This window comes from Trachemys scripta, chromosome 3, assembly GCF_013100865.1.
Source record: "Trachemys scripta elegans isolate TJP31775 chromosome 3, CAS_Tse_1.0, whole genome shotgun sequence".
In the NCBI taxonomy this organism is placed as follows: domain Eukaryota; kingdom Metazoa; phylum Chordata; order Testudines; family Emydidae; genus Trachemys; species Trachemys scripta.
The window spans coordinates 47,639,697-47,662,147 of record NC_048300.1 but is presented as its reverse complement, the minus strand read 5'-3'; the positions used below and the strand labels follow the sequence as shown (position 1 = coordinate 47,662,147).

The following is a 22,451-nucleotide window of genomic DNA, read 5'->3' as shown; positions in this document are numbered from 1 at the left end:
AGGCTGAGTGGAGGAGGAAATACTTCTCTGGGAGTTGATCATTTAAATCAGCTCAGGGATTTGGAATGTTAGAATATGCCCTGGGCTTATTAGGGGGCAGAGGACAGGGACATTTATCAAAAATGTATGATAAGTACAATTAGCATGTCTCTAACTTCTCACATGGCAATCCTGTATGTGTGTATTATACCGTATACATATAGATACATATAAAATATTTTGTCACATTCAAATTTAGCAAAGTTAAACTGCTAAAACAACAAATGGGTGAGATATGGTGAAGACAGCTGCAGAAATGCTAGTAATTTTTTGGTGAAATGGAATGTCTCAGCCACAATGCAGAGTTACTCTTCAGTTAACTGAAACAGCTCTAATTTCTGATAGTTGTATAGTTCCTTGTAATATACCAGCAGAAGTGAAAGTAAGCCGGTATGCCCCAGAGCCGGTACAGCATACCGGACTGGCTTCCCCAAGCGGCAATTTAAAGGGCCTGGGGTGCCCAGTAGTGACTGGAGCCCCAGGTCCTTTAAATTGCTGCCAGAGCCCCCAGGTAGCGGAGGTGGCCGGGACCCCTGGGGCTCCGGTGGTGATTTAAAGGGCCTGGGACTCCGCTGCGGTAGCCGTGGTTGGGAGCCCCTGGCCCTTTAAGTCACCGCAGGAGCCCCGCTGCAGCTACCCCAGGACTCCGGGAGCAGGGCTCAGGCAGCGACTTAAAGGGGCGGTAGCAGCGGCGGAGCCCTGGGCCCTTTAAATCACCGCCTGAGCCTCACTGCCGGAGCCCTGGGGTAGCAGCAGCAGAGCTTGGGTAGCAATTTAAAGGGCCTGTGGCTCCGGCCGCCGCTACCGCCCCAGACCCTTTAAATTGCCACTTGAACCCCACTGCCAGAGCCCTTGGATAGTGGCGGCAGCCGGGACCCCCAGTGGCAATTTAAAGGGCCCGGGGCGCCGCTGCAGTAGTGACGGCCAAAGCCCCTGGCTCTTTAAATGGCCCCCGAGCCCCAGGGCTCCCAGCCGCCACTACCGCAGCCCAGGGCCCTCTAAATCTCGATTTAAAGGGCTTGGGGCTCTAAAGGCCCCACCCCTTCCGGTTGAGGCCCCGCCCCCTGCTCAGGACTCCGGAGTACTGGTAAGCCCTTTACTTTCACCCCATGTGCCAGTTCTGGAAGTGTGATTTGCCTAATTACTGTATTGTTATTTCTCAATGAACCGGTTGTTGGATGTTTTTTCGCGTTAATCCCACCCCTTTGATTCATTCTCCAGGACTTCAGTATCGCTTGCCCTGAACCCCATGAAGTTCTTTTAAAAATCAAAGTGAACCAAGATTGGCCTACCTCATCATTCCTTCCAACTAGTCCAGCAAGGTTCTTGGCACACAATGCCTTTACATTATTCACACTGGGCGAATCCCTGACTCTCCCTTCTAATTTGTTTTGAAACCATTGAAAAAATAATACGGAGTTATTTTGGAGAAAAGAACCTTTGCTAACCTGTAGGAAGTAATTAGGTAGATTGAAGGAAGATGATGAAAAGCAGGAGTGGGGGAAGGAAATACACAAGGAAAGAAAAAATTCTTGCTTATGTTAGTTTTTAGAAACTATCTTTAAACAATTTGATAGACCATTTTTGTAACCTTAAACCTGGACTCGTCAAACAATTTCATTATAACTTGAGGATGCTTCCTGTTAACTTTAACCAACATATCCTCGGCTATAAACAGTTCAGCCTTTGTTTGTTCACCTCAGGCTATAATCATTATACATTAAAAAGGAAATATCCTCAAGTTATAACAAACTCTTAAAACTTTCTCTTTATTGGTTAATCCTTTACTGCTGCTTCTTTTAGTTTGTTTGGTTGGTTTTTGCGCAAGAGACACCCCTATAACCAATGACAAACACATTGCGGTCCTATACTGCAGCATACTGCCGTCGTGACTATCTACTTTCACACATGTGGAGATGATGTGCAGCATATTTATTACCTCGCTCAAAGCTTCTCTTTCTTCCCCCTTCAACAGCTCTTGGTAAATATAGGAATAACTAGAGAGGAGAGCATGTCTCAAGATATTTTTTCTCCGGCTTGTAAAGTTTCAATTCCCATGTCATGGAATAGGAGTCAAGTTTCAGAAAAACACATTCAAACTATAAATTAGTCATAAATTGTAGTCCAAAATTACATCCAAGAGAAAGGATGATTCCGCTCTTTCTTAACACAGAGTTACCATCTGAAAAGCATGGCTGATTTACTCATACTGTAGCTGGATGCACCCTGAGGAACCTGTTTTGTAACAAAGGACTGTTATAGTCTGTTTTTCATTCCTCGGACTTTTTATGTTTCAGCAGAATCAGGTACTCTTAATAAAAAGCCAATATACTGCTATTTGCTTTATTCTGCTTAGTTCCACTATGCAAAGCAATAACATACTTTATGTAGCAGTTCAAAGCAAAGAAAAATTTCCGGAAATGCTTCAAGAAACCACGATACAGAAATAAACTGATATTTGCTGTCCTTCTACTAGGCCAAAAACTGTAGTTTGTTGATCAACAATCAGAAAGGAAACGGATATAAAAGTATCATAAGACAAGAAGGGACATTAGAGAGAGATCAGATGCATAGAGACCCTGGATCAAGACCTCCTCTCAGGCAGAAGTTTTGACATTTCTTGTGCGACATCGCTAACAGATCTGTAGACTGTTGATTCCAATTGACAAAAGAGTTCTTGAATGTGAAGTCCTTCACAGACTATTCAAGATTGCTTGCAGGTTTTCACCTAAGGCAATGGGAAAGCACAGTCTATAGACCTAGAGGGTGGAGCGCCACTAAAGTTATGTTGCAAGTATAAATTCCCAAAGACCTTAGCATTGCATGAGAATATTTTCAAAGATTAAGGCCTCATCAGTCTTTGTATTCAACTCACATCCTTCAAAAGGCCAGTCTTCTCTGGTAACCTGTACCTCCTTAGGAACACCAGACACTTGTAGCTAGGATGACTGTCCATGTCAGCTGAGGTTGCCATAGACCTAGCTCCTACATCCAAAGCATCAAGCTCTGCTTGGAGGGAAATGCATGTAACATGCTGTCCTTCAGTAATCAGCTATTTAAATTCCTCTCTGCAGTCCTGCAGGATCTTGCCAGTGAGTGCTGCAATATTTTCATAATTCAGAAAGTCATTTTGCCAACAGCAACTGATAGTTGGAGATTCTCATCTGTAAGCTTGCCGATGAGTAGTTTTTACATCCAAAAATATTAATGGATCTGACGAAGTGGGTATTCACCCATGAAAGCTCATGCTCCAATACGTCTGTTAGTCTATAAGGGGCCACAGGACTCTTTGCTGCTTTTACAGATCCAGACTAACACGGCTACCCCTCTGATACTTGATTAATTTTCTGGGCTCCTGTCCCAGGGGATAACTTTCAAAGGGCCCTTGTGCCCATCTTTTGTAGACTGCAGATACCACAAGGGATCCTAGAGTAGAATGTGAGTAAAACAGCTCAAATCCAGAAGACAGGACCTGGTACCTATGCTCTGCACTTTTTCATGTAGGAACTCTCAAGGCTGGTGTTTGCCAGAGCAGTTTAGCAGGATCCAAAAGGCCTTCAATTAAAGGCATTCGTTAGACAACTTGGCATAGGGGTGTGCAGGATGTCCAGGAGCTTATGAGACCTCTCCTGGACCACTTCTACCAGTACCTTCAGCATGTTTGTCTCCATTCAGAGCAGTTCTTGGAAGGATTTGTAGTCATCAAGTTTGAGGAGGCTTATGGCAGAACCACCTTATCAGGAGATGGTACATTAAGATCCTCAGTCTGAAGCTCTACATCAGAGCCATGATCCATATGCTCACCAATAATGAAGGTTCTTGAATAGTTTTGGGTGCTACTCTCTGTAACAGCAGAGACAGAGCTTTAGATCTGGCTATGATGCAAATGCTGCTCCCCTTGTAGACTGAAAATCCCATGTGTCCAGTACTATCAAAGCTGTTGGTAAGCATAAGGACCAGGGAGGCCATGGTGGAGGACACCAGGAATTAGGATCCCTACGTCTTTTGGAGATAAGGTAACAATAATAAACCCTGGATTCCCTTTCAAAGATGTAAGTCATTAATAATGACCCTAGGGAATGAGAAGGCTCTTTGCTATCATCAGAAGCTGAGGGCTGCTGCTCCTGAAGTAGTGGAGCTGAAGCAAGATTCCTAGTAGGCACACTCTCGTCACCTGTTCTAGTCACTACCAGTCTGTGAAGTACTTGGTACCAGAGGGGACAAACCTTAGTATTAGCTAACAGTGGTTAGTTGGTACAGATGAGACAGATCTCCCAGTACCATACAATTCCTTGGTACTGAGAACTCAGGTGCCCAGAAGAGGTGAATCGATGACACTGGTACCAGGGTGGTTGATACCAAAGATGCCAATACTGTGTGCTTCAGTGCTGCACAAGTAGTACCTGGTGAAGTTTTTCAGTCTGAGGAGACCAATACTGGGGCTCAGTGACCGGAGTCCAAATGGGTCACAAAGGGACCTTGCAGACAAATGCAGAAGATTTATGCTTCTTAGAGCTAGTTTCCAGTAGAGGAGAACTAGATCTCCTCCCTTTAACATCAGAATGCTCCTCTGCCCCTCTGTCATTAGAGGTGTTACCAGTTGAGAAGGAAGACTGTTCATATCAAAGGAGCAGGCTGATGAGGAGGTGACAGCAGATGACAACTGCTGCCCCAGGGATCCTGGGGTTTTAGGAGGGATACATGCATTTTTCCATTAAGAACATTTTTAGATATGCATCACTAGTTTTCTGCATCCTCATTGAGAATGATTTACAAATTGATCACCTGTCAATAACATATCCTTCCCCAAACACGAAACACATTTGGTGTGTCCAAAGTTAAGAGGCATTACTGCCTTGTTGGAGGGGCAATTCTGAAACCCTGGCAATTTCTGCTTCACCATAGCAGGCTGATGCTGTGCTGGGTAGATCCTGAGAAAAACAAGTTCCCTATAATGGGTACAGAAAATAAAGAGGGAGGACAAAAAGAGGAAAGACTACCCTAATCACCAACCTAACTATCCTCGCTGACAATAACTATTTACAAAGAGCAATAAAGCCTGCACAGTGAGTGAAAGCAGTCAGACACTGCAGGACTCCAACTCTGAATCACCAGATACTTATAGAGTGAAGAACAACAGATGAAAAAACCCACATTCCTTACAGATTTTTAAAAGACGTGGTCAGTTTAAGCATTTTACTATAAATTGTCTTAATCTTGAAACCATGATAGTTGGCAGCATTTATGAGTACAATAAATATGCATTAAAATGAGCTTTTTCATCTTCAATTTGCAGATATTTGTATATCATTAGTAAGGTTACGATTCTGTCACAGGTATTTTGAGTAAAAATCGTTGATTTTTACTAAAAATGCCTAGTGGGGGGGAAGGGGAGGAAGGAAGGTTGGGGGACAAGCAGAGCGCTGCTGGGGCTTGCAGCCACTCCTGTCCCGCCACTGATCCTGCAGCAGGGGCTGACATACTGGCCAGCTGCTGCTTTGGCAGTCCTGAGGCTGCTAGTTACAGAGGTCCCGGAAAGTCCTCCATGACAGAATCCTTAATCATTAGCTATAATTTTTGGTCTTGTGGTTAAGGCACTAAACAGGGACTCTGGAGACCTAGGTTCTTTTCGTGTATCTTTCACAGGCTTCCTTGTGATGTTGGGCAAACCACTTAATTTCTATGTGCCTCGCTTCCCCAAGTATGGAATGAAGACAATAGTACTTCCCACCTCTGTTATGAAGCTAAAGTCATTAATGTGTTTGAAGCACTCATACTACAGCAATGGCAGCAACATGGAAAGAGAGGTAGATGAACCTGCTCTAATACTGTCAATTAGTTACGTTAAAAAAAAAAAAAAAAAAAAAAAGCAGCACCCTACCTTGAGATCACGATGAACAATGCACTTTTGATGACAGTATTGCACAGCAGATACAATCTGAAACACCAACATTTTCAATAAGAATTAATTTGAATCCCTATATAAATTAGGGTTTTTCATAGCTTATACTTAATTTTGCCTCCTAGTATGCATTAGTGGAGAATGAAGTATTTTTACATACAGAGAGTGCAAAAATCCTTAAAGTAACTGATGTTCTCTTGGGTGTTTGTGCATCCCCAGTGCCAGAGATCGGGACTTTTTTTGATAAGCAGCGTTTACCAGCCTGAGTCTGTGCTCCAACACCTTCATGCCCCTCTTCAAGGTTATAAAAAGAGTTATAACGATGGAGTCTTCTACCCCCTCTGATGTTTTTGGAGCTACAGCCTTTGCCAAAGGAGTAGAAGAGACTGAACTTTAGTACACAAACACCCAGAGCTCTTTTTAGTAGAGAAGGAGGTCTGCTCACAAAGAGAAGGATCCTGGGAGCCCAGATCTGAGGCTGGCCTCAAGCATTTATGGAAAAAGTACATTTTCAGTCTGGCCTCTCTGAACTTTTGTATTCACTTTGAAAATGAACAGCAAATTGAGCATTTGCTAAATATATGCCCTTCCCCTAAGCAAAATAAACATTCAGTAGTAGGATAGCAATACCACATAAAGAGCCATATTTGAAACCAGGTGATTTTGGCTTAGCAACGGAGACTGAGAACCCAGTACTAGGCAGCCAAGAAATTAAGAACAAAGTTACCCAAATGAAACGTATACTAAATATAATTCCTAAATTATACATAAATATTTACTAACTAATCCTATGCAAAACACAAACAAAATGGACAGCACCAGTCATTTCATCTCAGCCTAAGCCGCAGTTAGAAGTTACTGACAGGTGGCTGGCCCACATTGAACCTTTTCTACCCTCAGGCAGGGGTTGCACAAGTGCTCTGAGCTGCAAGCACAAGCCAACAAGTTCTGCTCGTCCAAAAAGGTCCAAATCTCCTGTGTTGGGAGCGCACAAACACCCTAAAATGGAATACTTAAAGACAATAATTCAAAGAAGAAATATCCATTTAAAAACTTTTCCACTATGTTGTTATTTTAGTGAACAATATGCCATAACTTTTATATCCTATGTTATTCAGCTACCACATTATAAATTACTAATTTGTTGACATTAATCTTTTAACCCAGAGGACACACTCCATAAAACGGTAAAAGGTATTTTTATGTTATTTATCCTTCTAGGGTTAAGCATCCAAAACTTCAGGGCAAAAGATTTCATTACAGAACACAGTCCTCAAAGTAACAGAAATTATCAACATATGAAGGGAATCACTTTAAATTAATTTAGCCCATTGAATGTGGCATCATTCTAGTCAAATTATTTTATTCAATACAGCACTAGCAAATGCTGTTTGAATGACTGTATATCACAGACGCAGGTAATGAAGATTTTTAAAATTTTAATAAATATAGACAATCCCCCTTTCAGACTCTCTCCTCATACACTGTCCTGTTACTCAAATGACTGAATGGACTTTGCTCAGTTTCCCAAAAATATTACTTCTAGAAAGAGAGAAAGCATGTAGTTTCAGCCCAAATGGAGAAATTTAGAGGAAGTTGTGAACATGTGACAAAAAATAACTAAGTTTAATTTTCTCTATTACAGAAACTATCATGAAATGAAGAGATTGGTATGAGGAGACTTTAACAAGTAAGTTAATTTGGTATTAAGTTAGATTCTTTATATGGTTATTTTGCATCTTAATTTTGAAAAAATGAAACACCAAGTTATTTAGATAGAATAAGCTATTTATATAAACAAAAGTGCACAAGTAAAACCTTCCCCTAATCCTCTTGACAGTAACCACACATGAAGATTAGTACTCGGGAAGATTAGTACTCTAAAATGTTAGAGTATTTTAAAGTGTACCCCTAATAAAATACATGATATATTATAAATGAGTAAACTAAATGTTTATATAGCCATATAACAACCTCACTGAAGAACATCTGTTTATTTCAGGAGACTCAAAGAGTTAATAAAATCTGAAGTGAGTCATAGTGAAAGAAATTTAGTTTCTCAAGAATATCCATTAACAAGAGCTTAAACAGTCTGTTTCTATTTTTAAATTATGCTCAGGATCTAAGTATTTTCCTCTTGAGGGATTTTTCCATTCTAGCTTTAATACATATATCACTACAACTATGAACTTTTACTTTTTTTAAAAAAAGTGCAAATATTTTTGAGTTCAAGTTCATTAAAAATACTGTAAACAGAAACAATTTCATACCTGCCTAAATTTTGCACGTGCCTCCTTTTCTTTCATTCTTCCATGTGCAACTAAGTAGTCAAACACCTCTCCTGAACCAGAAACAGATGAAGCATAAGTTATCTTGCTCAGGTTTTATTATTTATACCAGACTATCAAGAAGAAAAACACCCATATACTATGAATTTGGGCCAGATGCTCAGATAGTGTTAACTGTTGTAGCTCCATCAACTTCAACAGAGGATCTGATCCTCTGTGTACAAAAAAAACTCAACATATATATGTGTAAAAATCCACCCACGCAAGTTACCGACTGGGCTTATCAAGGAAAAACACTGTCTGCATGTTTCAGAAAACTAACTAGTCTGTTTATTAAAACCATTTCAAATATGCCCACAGTCTTGAGGAGGAGAGAGGGGGAAGCAGTCAGGAAGGATTCCTTTTTACTGCTTGTATTTGTGTTCACTGTTCAGACCTACAAGAACAGATTCCTTCCTAGTAAGACTTCAGTTTTTTAAAATTCTTATATTAAAATGAGCATTAAATGAAAGACCAATTTAAAGTGTAGTTAGGGTAATAAAGAATAACTATGTAAAAGAGATAAGGTTCTAGGTGTAAGGGGTGGCACCTTCTTAGACACCAGATTTGCACTGCATGTCTTCACATCAGTTTTATTTTGTGAGAAATTTAAGGCCAAAAAGCTCTTCACCAAATGGCTCTCAGATTCTCATTGCTAGTGGTCTCTCTCTCCCATGATATATGACGAACAGCCATCTCCAGTTGGTGGAAGCTCCACTCCCTTCCAAACAGCCATTTCCCCCATCTAAATGGGTACCAATTGTGTTCCCACAATTCACCTGGCTTTCTTTTCAATCTGCCTGGCCAGCTGTCCCATGTTCTTATCCCCAACTCCCAGACTTTCTTGCCTCTGTTGCACTGCTCTGACACAAGGTCAAGATGAGAGGCAGATGCTCTCTCTATTGCTGATGTAAGTATAAGGATGGGAGACGCACAAGGCCTGAGCCTCTGCTAGAAAAAGTCAGATTATCTCCTGGTATATCATCAAAATCAACAACTACACAAACATTTGTAAAGTAAAGTAATCTACTGTGCATAACACTGTTAATCGACAGCAGAACTGTACCTTAAAGTTCTGGTTAGGGACTCCATGAGGCAGACAGCCAACATGCAATACAAAAGACATAACACAACCCCAGATGTCAAGATTGGTTTCAGTTGCGCATCTGTGCGTGAAGATTTACTTTCCACTTTTCAGTTTAACTACAAAACTGGAGTTCAACAACTACTTACCCCCACTGGCATATTCCATTACCAAATACAGTGTCTTTTCTGTTTCAATAACTTCAAATAATTTTACTGAAAGAAAACGGAATGAAAGATTGCATCAAGCAGCAAAAATTCATGAGAATTTTAAAAACACAGTCCAAACACTTATTCTTTAAATTAATATAATTTATTAACCAGTGATACCACCAAGTCAGAAGATTTAAACAGTTTTGAAAAAAAGGAGAATTAAGTTGTAAGAACATCATAGCTATATAAAATCTTCTACAACTTTCTCAGGAGTATTTCACAAACACTATACAAAAATGAAATTTATGCTGAAATTAGTGTTTAGTTCCACACAGGAATTCTTAACAAAAAACATACAAAAATCCCAAGTAAATTACTTCTCTATTACAAACGCTCCAGGTTAAAGAAACTATGGAGTTTTGATCAACTTAAAAAGACACAAAGTTTAGGTGCCAAACTGAGCAGATATTCTAACTGTTACAATCTGAAAGGCTTTCCCAATCAGAATATAACACTAATAAAACTACCACTGTCACAGGTGGGACGTAGGGGGACCAGTAGGAGCTCAGAATGCTGGAAATGCAACACACTCAGCTCTAAGAATGGAAACGAGGGAGTACCTAGAATGTAATAACTTGTATACCTTGTATGCAACAAGCCCTCTGGCCGATTCAGGAACATTAACTGTCTCTGGAACAAGACTGTCCAGCCCTCCTCAGCCAGAAGAATTGTCATCACAAAGTAGGGCTCTGAAGGTGGGGGGAACTAAAGCAGAAAGGGAAAATTACATACTTTGTAACTTGGTTTCTCTGAAGATAGCACTTTGCAGGTTTCTCGGTCCTAGGTCCTAGTTTCTTAGTGAGAGTGGCAGAACTCATTAGCTCTAAGGTTTCTTAACCCATTTGAGCAACAGTAAGAGTACGAGCCAGATCCCCTATTGGCCATCAGACACCACCTCCTTGCTGAGCGTTAGCCATTTCCGCTGATTGAGCAAGTTATCCTCTACGAGCCAAATTTCTGCTTGCCTTACTCATGCAAGTAGTTCCACTGAAGTAAACAGGACAAGAGCAGGATTTGGCTCTGAGTGTACACTATACATCCATCTTAAAGATTTAATGGGTAAATAAAAACAAATATCTACAATATATTTAAACAAAATAGATAAGAGTAGATTAAAGTCACCAGAAAAACAAATCCAATTCCTACCTATACTGGGATGATTCAATATCTTCATTATTCGTACTTCTCGAAATAACTGTTAAGAAAAAAACAAAACAGCTTTATTCAAACTGTGTTTACTAGGGAAGAGCTACTTCAGACACGCTGCTTTATACGGGGAATGGAAGGTGAAAGGCAATTTAAGACGATATTAACATAGCCTTTTATGTTATAATCCAGTACTAGAAACAATTATATTATTCACTGTACTAGATAGACATCAAACTCATTTTGTGGACAGCACTGTATTACATTTTTATTATAACATTTGGCTGGGTCTAAAAACCTAGGGCCATTTACTACCTTCAATGCACAACAAAACTGCACTTGTTTCAAAACAAGGTATGCAAAAAGATATGTAGGCTCTTGTATAGTAATAGCTTTTAGAGTTTCCATTGGCTTGAAACAACAAAGGGCATTTGCAGGACCTATTGCTATTTCTGCCCTTTTGTTTATTTGGCCATTTGCATATGCAATTAATTACCCTGTCTGTGTATATAACTCCGTATGTGTGTGCGCGACTTTGTGTTTCTGGTGTTGGGAAAAAAAACTGGACTGTGAAGTATAATTATGCTTCAGGGGTAACAACACGAAGATGAATGGAGTCAATTCTCACATACCAGAGCTGAACAATACCTACATCACGTCACATCTGAAAGGGTATACATCCATAAGGGCTACACAAATTTTTTAGTTTTAAGAACATATAAAGTGTGCCAGGCGTGCAACGGCAGTAACAACTCTGATGATTCTCCCCCCTCCCCTCCTTTACTGAAATTGAGAGATGTCGTGAAAGTCTCAGCTTTTATTTAACAAAAATTCTAGTACTCATGGTTGCAGAGGAAAGCTTGAAAAGGTGAAGTGAGCATACCCTAAAGGCTCAAAAACCAGAAGGTAAATTAAAGGAACTCCAAAAATCATGACTGTAAAAAAAAAAAAAAAAAAAAAAATCTGAATGTTTGGGGTTTGGCAATACTGATAACACCTGAGCCTTCCTTCACTGAACAATGAACATAATTCTGTTTTCAAAGGTATTTTCTGTGCTTGACCGCTCTCCAGCCTTATGATTAGGATGGACATGTTGCAGAAGTCCTGTGCTGAGATACAAGAAAGCCTCACACCGCTTTGGAAAACTGTCCGACTATCTCAGCGACTATGAATGTTATATCCTGTCCCTTCTTTGACAAAAGCTGGCTAAATCCACAAGTGAGGTTCAAGAGCAAAAACAGCAGTAACCCCTGGACACCTCTGGGGACTTGGGACTGAGGGATATTTCCAAAAGAAAGGGCATTGCTGACAGAGAGGAATACTGCTAACCCTCCCAAAAAGATTAACTGCCCTTTTTGTATTCTGCAACTAGCACAATCTAAAAATAGAAACAATCACAATTCTTTTCCTTAAACTAGATTGAACATTTTCTACTCAGTGCACATCCTTGTTCTCCTCTTCTTAACTACAATTAATATGATTTTGATCAAGCAAAAGTCTCATGAGTAGATATTTTCACTGGTTAAATGTTTCTAGCAGGACGCCATCCTTTCTCCTTATATAAATGTTCAACAACTGCCTTCAAAGGAGAAAAAAGAATGTATGTGCGAGTGTCTGGGGGGCAGGGAGAAGAATCAAATGAAAGGCAACATCCTACACTTTACATTAGTTAATCTGGATCTAAAAATATGGCTGTCTGGTAAATAATAATATTGTGCTAGGATTTGTGTTATAAAATGTTTTTGCTTTTCCATGAACTCAATTATTCCATTACAAATATGTCAGGCAGGCTCTGTTTTGTGTTTTGGTATTTTGATTTTGTACATTACATCTGAATTGCTCACAATTACAAAAAGCAATCCAATTAAACAAATTTGACTGAAATGACCGGACGCAAGATAACAAATCTAAAGCAGCAACCTGTAGAGCATGAAAATTTCTGAAGAACTTCTAGGCAGACATCTGAAAAACTGCAATATTGACAAGACGACAACAAAGACAGGCTGCACAACATAATAGTATTAGTGTCTAAATATAAGTTACTTTTAATGAACTCATGTCTGCCAAAGCAGGATTAAAACATTACACTTCTATAAATAAAAGGATTTAGAATCTGGAAGAAAAATCCTAAAGAAATACAATTTAACATTTAATCTGAAGCATGTAGTAATTGCCAATATTATTATTCTGTTCAAAGATTCCAAAGGGATTAAAAGTTTACTAATTAGTTTAAGACTCAAATTGATTTCATAGTGACTGACAATTTACATCATATGCAAATATACAAGAAAAAGACAAATTAAAAAGCAGGCCAAAAAAAAATCTGCTTTCCTAAAGCCAGGTCATGAGGGACTAGAGCAGGGGCGGGCAAACTTTTTGGCCTAAGGGCCACATCAGGTTTCTGAAATTGTATGGAGGCTATGCCTCCCCAAACAGCCAGGCGTGGCCCCTCTGCTTCTCGCCCCCTGGTGGCCCCCCTGGGACTCCTGCCCCATCCAACCCCCCCCGGGACCCCGTCCCCTGACGCCTGTTCCTCCCACCCCCCCCCCCCCCCCCGGGACTCCTGTCTGCTGACAGTCCCCGAACCTCCTGCCCCTGACTGTCCCCCACCGCCCCCTCCCACCCCCCCCCCCCCTTCTTTACTGCCCCCCCCCCCGGGACCCCTGCTCCATCCAACCACCCCCGGAACCCCTGCCCCCGACTGCCCCCTGCCGTCCCATCCAAACCCCCCTCCTTCCTGACTGCCCCCCCAGGATCCCTGCCCCCATTCAACCCCCCTGCTCCCCGCCCTCTGACTGCCCTGACCATTATCCAAACCCCCGCCCCCTGACTACCACCCCGAACTCTCCTGCCCTCTATCCAACCCCCCCGCTCCCTTACTGCGATACCTGGAGTACTGGTGGCTGGTGGCGCTACAGCCATGCCACCAGGGCACCAGGACAGGCAGCAGTGCTGCCTGGCTGGAACCAGCCATGCCACCGCGCAGCACAGAGCACTGGGTCAGGCCGTGGCTCTGCAGCTGCGCTGCCCAGCAAGAGCTCGAAGCCCTGCCGCCCAGAGCATTGCGCCACGGTGCAGTGAGCTGAGGCTGCAGGGGAAGGGGGAACACCAGGGGAGGGGCTGAGGGCTAGCCTCCCGGGCCAGGAGCTCAGGGGCCTGGCAGGAGGGTCCCGCATGCCGGATGTGGCCTGCGGGCCGTAGTTTGCCCACTAGATTGGACTAGAGCCATAAACAGATTTAGGCACCTAACTGCTGCTTTAGAAACATAAATCCAAAATTGAAATCCTCAAACCCTGCAGGCACTTATATTCCCTAGATGCATAAATTTGAGCCAGAGGTCATGCACAAAACTGCCTCAATCCGGATGCCTGGCACTTAGCTCATACCTAAGCCCCAGCAGGATCCTCAAACTATGCATTTCTCTGCCTCTCTCACCTGTGAGCTTGAGCTGGTAGGCCTGTTATGACAAGTACACAGCAACAGCAGGTGATAATGATATTTCCCCTTTTTGCCCTATAGCCCAGTGGTCAGGGCACTCACCCAGAACGTAGGAGACTTGGGTTCAAATCCCTGTTCTGCCTAATGTGGGGCAGGAATTTGAAGCCATGTCTCCCAGATCCCAGTTGAGTTCCTTATCCACTGGGCTATAAGGTATTCTGGGGTGGGTGTCTCTCAATCTCTCCTGCTGAAGCTGTTCCACTTCCTAGGAAATACTCAGTCATGGAGCAGGGACTGGAACCTGGGTCTTACAAATGTGTGCCCTAACCAGAACTATAGTCATTTTCACTCTCCCTGACCCACTGACTAAATATTTTATACGAAGTGGAACAGCTTCAACAGAAACGATTGAGAGATCCACTCCACAATATCCCAGAACCCAGTGATTAGGAGACTCACCTGGGATATAGAATACCTGGGTTCAAATCCCCTGCTCTGCCTGATTTGGAGAAGGGAACAGAAAACAGATATTAGACTCTACTATACCCCAATGTTAATCAAGTGTGATGGGGTAGTACATTGCATACAGCTGAAGTTGCATACCATTTTTTATTACAGAAACTTTTCAAACACCAAGTTCCAAACTCTAAAATCAGGAGCTACACACTAAGTAGATGCCTTGGCCTCGGCAACATGGTTATTCAGTCTCTTCCCTAAAAAACTTCTCCCCTTCTCACCTGTTCACTACTGAAACTACCTAGTATAGGACCAACCAGTTATAGAAACCTTCCCAGGCATACTTTTCTGATAGCTTGTAAGCCTGCAGCTGCTTGTCTCTGCCACATTTCAAGTGGCCTTTTAGCTGGTACCTTGCTCCGTCCCAGCCTATAGGCATTCCTAGTATGTTTTCCTCTTACTATGGAAATTCAGTTTCAAACCTAACACACAACGGTTAAGTTATATAGACACACCAGGCATACATACTAAAATTTTGTTATGATGGGGACTGGGCAATCACACCACCTCATTGACGCTATTGGGCTTGACCATTTGCCTTCCATTCTGGCTAAATAAGGGAACAATTAAATGCCCTTTTGTTTAATGATAGCTGAAACAATGGAAAGTCACTGCCCAAGGAATAGACAGCATGCAAAAATGGGCATGGCTGGGCCATGCGGTCCTAGGAGGCTGTCAGGGGTTTGATAACAAATGCAAGGGATTGATCTGATTGCACTGTGTGTGCACAAGAGAAGAAGAAACAGAAAGGCAAAAGGAGCACACAAGAAAGGCAGCTAGGAAGACCAGCAGACAGCCACAGAAACACTTGCTAACCCTGAGAAAAAGCTAAGAGAGCTTTTGAGTAGCACTCTGGCTCGAAAGAGGCTTCGAACGGTGAGCAAACAAGCTATCGCCTGCTGTTTGGTTCCGCTGTGTTCAGGGAAACAACACTATGTACATTCTTTGTAAATAAACAGGCTTGCATCAAATAATTTGATCATTATTTCATCATTAACTTCTCTCCCCATCAGAAGCAATCCATATGACCCCGAATATGGGCTAACAATATTAAGGCATTGTGAACAAGTTGAAAGAAGGAATGCAAGGTGCATTTTTTAATTCTGTAAATAAATAATACAGACAATGCAAGAGAGAGACCATGTCTCCACTACGAGCTAAGGGTGCGATGCCCCTGCTTGTGTGCACATCCACATGCGACTATAAATAGCAGTACAGCCACAGTAGCAGCAGCAGAGGCACTGCTGAGCTGTGTTGGATGTATGCCCACCAGTTTCAGGCAGGTTTGTACTCTGCACGGCTCAGTCCTGCCTCCGCTGCCGGTAGCTGTGCTACTGCAGCTACACTGCTACTTACACTCATCCGAGCTCAGTGAGAGGTAGCATGAATGTGTGTACACAAGCAGGGGAATCACATCCCTCATTCACACTGTAGACACAGACAGAGAGAGAGAGAGAGGGAGAACATATTTAGTGTTAATGGCCAAGACATCCGCTCTGTAATTGTATAATTTATGCCACAGGTATCAACATCAAAAAGGTATATGTCAGCTACAACCACTCGAATCGATCATGTAACTCTTGGGCACACTACCAAATATACATTTTTAAGAGGCATATTTAATCAACAGATCATATTTAGTTTTTTTCAAAAAGCAAATTAACCAAGTTGAAATTTGGCCAGAATATTGGGGTTAATACCCCTTTTCTTGTAAGAAAGGCTATACAATCTTTAAGAATCACTAGCTCAGAATCTGAGTTTTCAATTTTGTCCTCCCCTCCCCCATGGCACCTTCAGCATCACAGTATCACCATACTGTTCTCAGACATTTGGTTCACAACTGAGCCAAAGGGAAAAGAGCTCCCTACTGAATCCCCAACACTACTTCCTGCAGAGCTCAACATTGCTTACTGTAGCTTATACGACCTGATGAGATCACAAGGTAGTATGTTTGCAAGCTACTGGTGGCACATTGAGAACACTGATACATTAAAGGTTATACAAAACCAGTAATTAAAGTAAATGTTATTCAGTACTAGTTACATGAATATTAATAATGGCATTTACAGCAGAAAAAAGGTTCTCTAATTATGGGAAGATTCCACGGTGTTCTTAAAAGTGCATAGGAAGTGGGGAAAGAATGATCAGCTACCCAAAAATCAGGTCTCTAAGCCTAATGATTTCAAGCATTCAGATCATATCACACCAAGTAGTTCTGGCCAAGAGTTCCTGTAAAGATAGAACTACTGAGACACTTTGGTGAGTTTCTAACAAAGTTCCCAAGCCAATACGATTTAAACATAAGAGAAAAATATTTTAAGTATTAACATTACTAATCTAATTCATAAATTCTATTTAGGAAAATTGATTTAAACTACAGGTTGTCATAACCAAAATGTGTGGTGTATTTCTCTCTTCTCTTTTGGCATAAAAACAAAATAGAAGGTTAATGTCTTCTTGAAGATAAACAGCATTCACTTACATTTAACTATGAGTAGTCACTTTTGATGACCTAATTCAAAACAATCTGAGCTAACAAACAAAATCATTATTTTAACAACAGTCTCTCTGCCTTCCATGTTGCCCTCTCCAATCTACCCAAAAAACATGTGCTCCAAGGTCATCCATCTCAAACATCAGAATGACAGTATCATTCATCCTTAAATCCTACGTTGGAACCCCCATCTCTACCACATCAAATTCAAGCTTCTTGTCATTTGTTCAAGGCCCTGCATAAAACATAGACCACCCTTACTTATCTGCCCTTATCTGTTTTCACACTGCCCCTTCTCCCATCACTTCTACTCCAAAAATCAGGCCATTATTGCCTGCTTGTTTATCAGATTCTCACATAAACATCTGCTTCCATACCAACCCTAATGTGTAGTATGCCTTTTCCTAGCTTATTTGGTAGGCCACTGCTCCCTCCCTCCACATTTAAATCCCCCCTGGAATACTCACTTGTGTTGTGACTCCACTAAGAAGCTAGCAGATTACACTAAGGAGGAGATAGATACTTGGAGATATTTTAGGCAGAGCTGGTAGTGCCAGTATCCTTAAGGTTGGCCAAGACACTTCCCAACAAAAAGCCCTGGTTAGCTGTTTTTAAGAATGAGAGAGATTATTTAAATATAAGCAAAACAATGCCTTTCCCCTTTGTTCTTGGAAACACTGGAACTGATTTAGCCAAAATTATTATTATTATTATTTTGTAAAAACACCGCCAGCCTGAGGCAGATACATGGCATGGAAAATTTCCGTCCAAACAGTCTGGAAAAGTTACAGGCATCCGATAATAGAATCTTATAATGGATAGCATTTGGCAGTCCAACTATAGGCTTCACGACCAGCTCCACTGCTGCTGCTAATAAAAAATGGACCGCCACCTACTTAAGGTAAAGCATTGCAATGAACACTTACAACCTTAACCACCTTTATCATTTCCCATTTGTCTGTTTCTCTAACAGCTTTTAAGCATTTTTGCTCTGTCCACACTGGAGAAAATGTTCCCTACAATTCAAAATCAGATTTAAAACCAGTTGGGAGCCACAATGTGGACAAAGTAGCCAGAACCATTTGTATATCCTGTCTAGCTACGCTTATTGTCAGAAGCCTTAACTCCACCTATCTTCAGAGGCCTTAACTACACTGGTTATAAAGACAGCTTCAGCTAATAGAATCTGGTTTTTGCTCAGGCTCCAACTGGTTTTAAAAGCAGCTTGAACTTTTGCGTAAGTTTCCCCAGTGCAGGTAAGGCTTTTGGGATAAGGACTATGTATTTTTGTGTGTTTGGAAAGCACATAATACACTGTGAGCATTACCTAAAACAGGAACAACAACAACAACATGTTCGACCTGTTGAAAGTTTCTTACATTTTGAATAGGTTTGTAAAGTTCTAGAGAAAACATTCTATCAATTGTCAGACCACCTAACAGGAAACACACACGCAGAAATATATAAGTATGCAGTATGGAAGAGTGAAATATGTAGGTTAGTCCAAATTATTTTTAAAAAGGACAAAATATATGGGGTCCTAATTTGCATACAAGTTTAAAATATGTAGCCTTCAATGAGGTCTTTTCGCCATTTACTCCAAAAACAAAAAGCAGATTGAAAAATGAGACTCTCTCAGGTGTAATCATCGTAAACTTCTGATGTTCAGAAAGTAGTAAATACAATCCTAAAGAACATCACAAAAAGTCAAGCACTCTTCCACAAACACCAGCAGCTTCATGGCTGCTTAACAGAAAAAGTCATTGCAATTCAGGAATATTATGTCCATATTTCCAACTTCTTGAAACCTGCATTGAGCACAAGGATGACTGATTAAAATATAGTACACATTTTACTACACAGGACTCTACAGGGAGCTTACAAAAGAAATTGTAAGTAGTTTTGGAGGTTCTTGAGATATTATAGGTTACTCCTGCTGGATTCTCAGTTGAAATCTTCCTTCATCTAATTAACAAAGAGCTGGAAGTACACAAGAAAAATACTGAAAAGTGATTTGGAGATGTTATGGAACCTTTCCATTACTTAGCTCAGGGGTAGGCAACCTGCAGCACGCGAGCGGATTTTCAGTGGTACTCACACTACCCAGGTCCTGCCCACCGCTCCAGGGGGCTCTGCATTTTAATTTAATTTTAAATGAAGCTTCTTAAATATTTTGAAACCTTATTTGCTTTACATATAACAATAGTTTAGTTACATATTATAGGCTTATATAAAGAAACCTTCTAAAAAGGTTAAAATGTATTACTGGCACGCGAAATCTTAAATTAGAGTGAATAAATGAAGACTCTGCACATTTCTTCTGAAAGGCTGCCGACCCCTGACAGCTAATAATATGACACTGAGTTTTTCCTTCCCACAATTAATACTGAAAATTCACATTTTTAACACAAATTTTTTTTACATCAAAATGCTGAAAACTTGTGGATAAAAAAATTACAGAAGATGGGACAACTGAATTCAGAAATCTGTCAATTTTTTAAAAACATGCACTCCTGTTCAGCCAGCTCAGTTCTCATCAAGCCATAGCTCCACCACATTCAGATTGGGTATATCCAAAGCTCTGAAATAGTGCAAGTGCTGAAAAAATAAATAAGCTGCCAAACCTGAATTGATATCTCAGGGCAGACACATATGCTAACTCAGGGTATGTCTAGACTGCAATTAAAACCTGCGGCTTGCCTGGGCCAGCTGATTTGGGGTCATGGGGCTCTGCTAAGGAGTTGTTTAATTGGGCGTAGACATTTGGGTTCAAGTTGGCGCCCAGGCTCTAGGACCCTGCAAGGTAGGAGGGTCCCAGAGCCAGGGCTCCACACAGCCACAATTAAGCGGCCCCTTAGTCTGCAAGTCCGAGCCACCTAGCATGGGCCAGCTACAGGTGTCTAATTGCAGTGTAGATATACCCTTAATTAGTCAAGTTTATCTAGACTGGAGACATTAATGTTGTGTTAGTGTGTTTTCCCTACAGAACTACACGTTTTCCATTTTTGGCAACATGTCTATGTCTGAAGAATAAATATGCTTGTGAAGTTAATCTCTCAGTATGTATTTTATGTTTCATTTTATAAAAATTGGAGTTTCTTCCTCCCCATCCCCAAAAGAGAGTGGATTAAAAAAAAAAACAGGAGGGTAAAAACAACCAATGAACTAAGATCTGAGCCACAGGAAGTTTATTAGCTTCCAGTACTGGCACTTAGATAGGGAGTATGACTGGTTAAACAGGCTTTTAGAGAGTAATTGCATTCAAGTAGGTCACAGCTAGTACACTTCTAGGAGAGAGACATGATTTTCCCCAAGCAAAATAATCAAGTTTGTTAGTCATCTGCAAACAAGTCAGATACAAAGTTCTCACATTTGAAGCACAAGAATTAAGAATTAAAAAAAAAAAAAAAGTTCTCTCAGACATCCTAATTTTTGTACCAATATTTCCTTTGTACAGAATCCCCCAATACCAAATCTGAATGTCAGAATAATTTTTATTAATCAGCTTTCCTAATCTTCCGCAGGACATAGTAAAAGTTTTATTGGGAAACAGGCATTGGTAAATATTTGAAGTTTGACCTTTAGACCTTCTTTTAACTTCATCAGGTCTTACTTTACCAGCTGGCCTTACTAAGCGAAAAAGCAACAGAAGTGAAACCTTCTAAGGGCTTGATTTTGCAAAGTGCTGAGCACCCTCAACTCCCACAGATTTCAAAGGGAATCAAGGGTATTCAGGACCTCTCAGGATTGAGCTCCAAGAAAACAAGAGATTTCTTGGAATGCTATGCTAAACAAATCCCAGAAACCAAAATAAATCAATGTGAGACTGTGTAATTTCTTTTGATAGAAGTCTCATGACAATGCTGACTTCCTCCACTACAAATTGTTCTCTTCTTCCATTTCTGCCATTTACCCAGCTAAGCAACTCTACTTCTTCTCCACCCTGACTGGCTCCCACAATTCCAGCCACCTATTTGCTATGTGACCCCTTGCTCAAATCCTCTCCCTACTTCTTTCTGTAGAAAATTTTGTTGACTTTTTCAAAGAGAAAAATGACAAGATTGGTGTGATCTTCCCACTCTCCTTCCCTTTCCCTCCTACCACTTTCTCCTCCTCCCCACATCACTGACGCAGATGACCCTCATCTCCTCTCTTCCTCTAACTCCTCCACCTATCCCACTCACCCCATTCCATCTTGTCTCCTAATCTCTTACCCTACACTCATCCCTCCCTTAACCTTATCCTTAACCTCTCCCTCTCCTCAGGTTCCTTCCCATGACAATTCAAGCATGATTTGGGGCATGTCTACACTAGAAACAAATTCACATCTACACTACCCTCCTTCTGTTGGTGATGCGTGTCCTCACCAGGAGTGCTTCTACCAACTTAAGAGGGGCAGTGTGGGGGGCTGAGAGCCTGGGTGTGACGTTGCACTCCACAGGATTCTATGAAAATATGCTAATGAGTGTGAATATAATGTAAGTGGAATGGGCTTCATGCAAAAGGTCCCTTGTAAAATATCATTACAAAGCTTATAATCTACTGAGTGTGGTCATCCCATTTGTATAAATGTATCATTCTTGTATCTAAAACTAAAAATATGAAATATAACTCTGAGGTCCTATAGTAATTATGCAAAGTGTGGGCCATTAATGGTGGTTTAGAATCTTGATGGCTCCAATAAACTAGGACAATTGGTTGTAAATGGCTCTGTTTACTTGCAAACCTTCCTGTGAGTCAGGCCAGGAAGAATGAATGCTTGGGGTTCTCCCAGGACATGTGACCATGTCACCTGGTACTGGAATCCATCTTAAACCTGGTGCTTTTCCATTTAGAAGGAAGGGTGGAGACCCAGAGAGACAAAAGATTCGTACCTTGTGCCAAAGCTATATAAGGGGGTGGAACAGAACAAAGGCTGCAGTCATGAGAAATCCCCTAGCAACCACCTGAGCTGGAACAAGGACTGTACCAGGGGAAAGGATTGGGCCTAGACTAGAAAGGAGTCTAGTCTGTGAAAGCAGCTTATTGGGACATCTTTGAGGGTGAGACTTACCAGTATTCAGTTTCTTAATGTATTAGGCTTAGACTTGTGCATTTTGCTTTATTTTGCTTGGTAACTTACTTTGTTCTGTCTATTACTTGGAACCACTTAAATCCTACTTTTTCTATTTAATAAAATCACTTTTGCTCATTAATTGACGCAGAGTAAGTAAGTAACATTGGGGAAGCAAACAGCTGTGCATATCTCTCGATAAGTGTTAGAGAGGGTGGACAGTTTATGCGTATAAGCTTT

At 41.1% G+C, this 22,451-nt stretch overlaps 1 protein-coding gene across 1 annotated transcript in view; it reads right to left on the bottom strand.

The window, feature by feature from the left end:
- MARK1 (microtubule affinity regulating kinase 1) overlaps positions 1-22,451 on the bottom strand; it is a 90,982-nt gene that overhangs the window by 15,623 nt on the left and 52,908 nt on the right. The window contains exons 4-7 of the mRNA XM_034764619.1: positions 10,711-10,759; positions 9,502-9,567; positions 8,212-8,282; positions 5,921-5,977 (exon numbers count right to left, since the gene is read on the bottom strand). Coding sequence (XP_034620510.1) covers positions 5,921-5,977; positions 8,212-8,282; positions 9,502-9,567; positions 10,711-10,759 — 243 coding nt within the window. The remainder of the gene's footprint in view (positions 1-5,920; positions 5,978-8,211; positions 8,283-9,501; positions 9,568-10,710; positions 10,760-22,451) is intronic.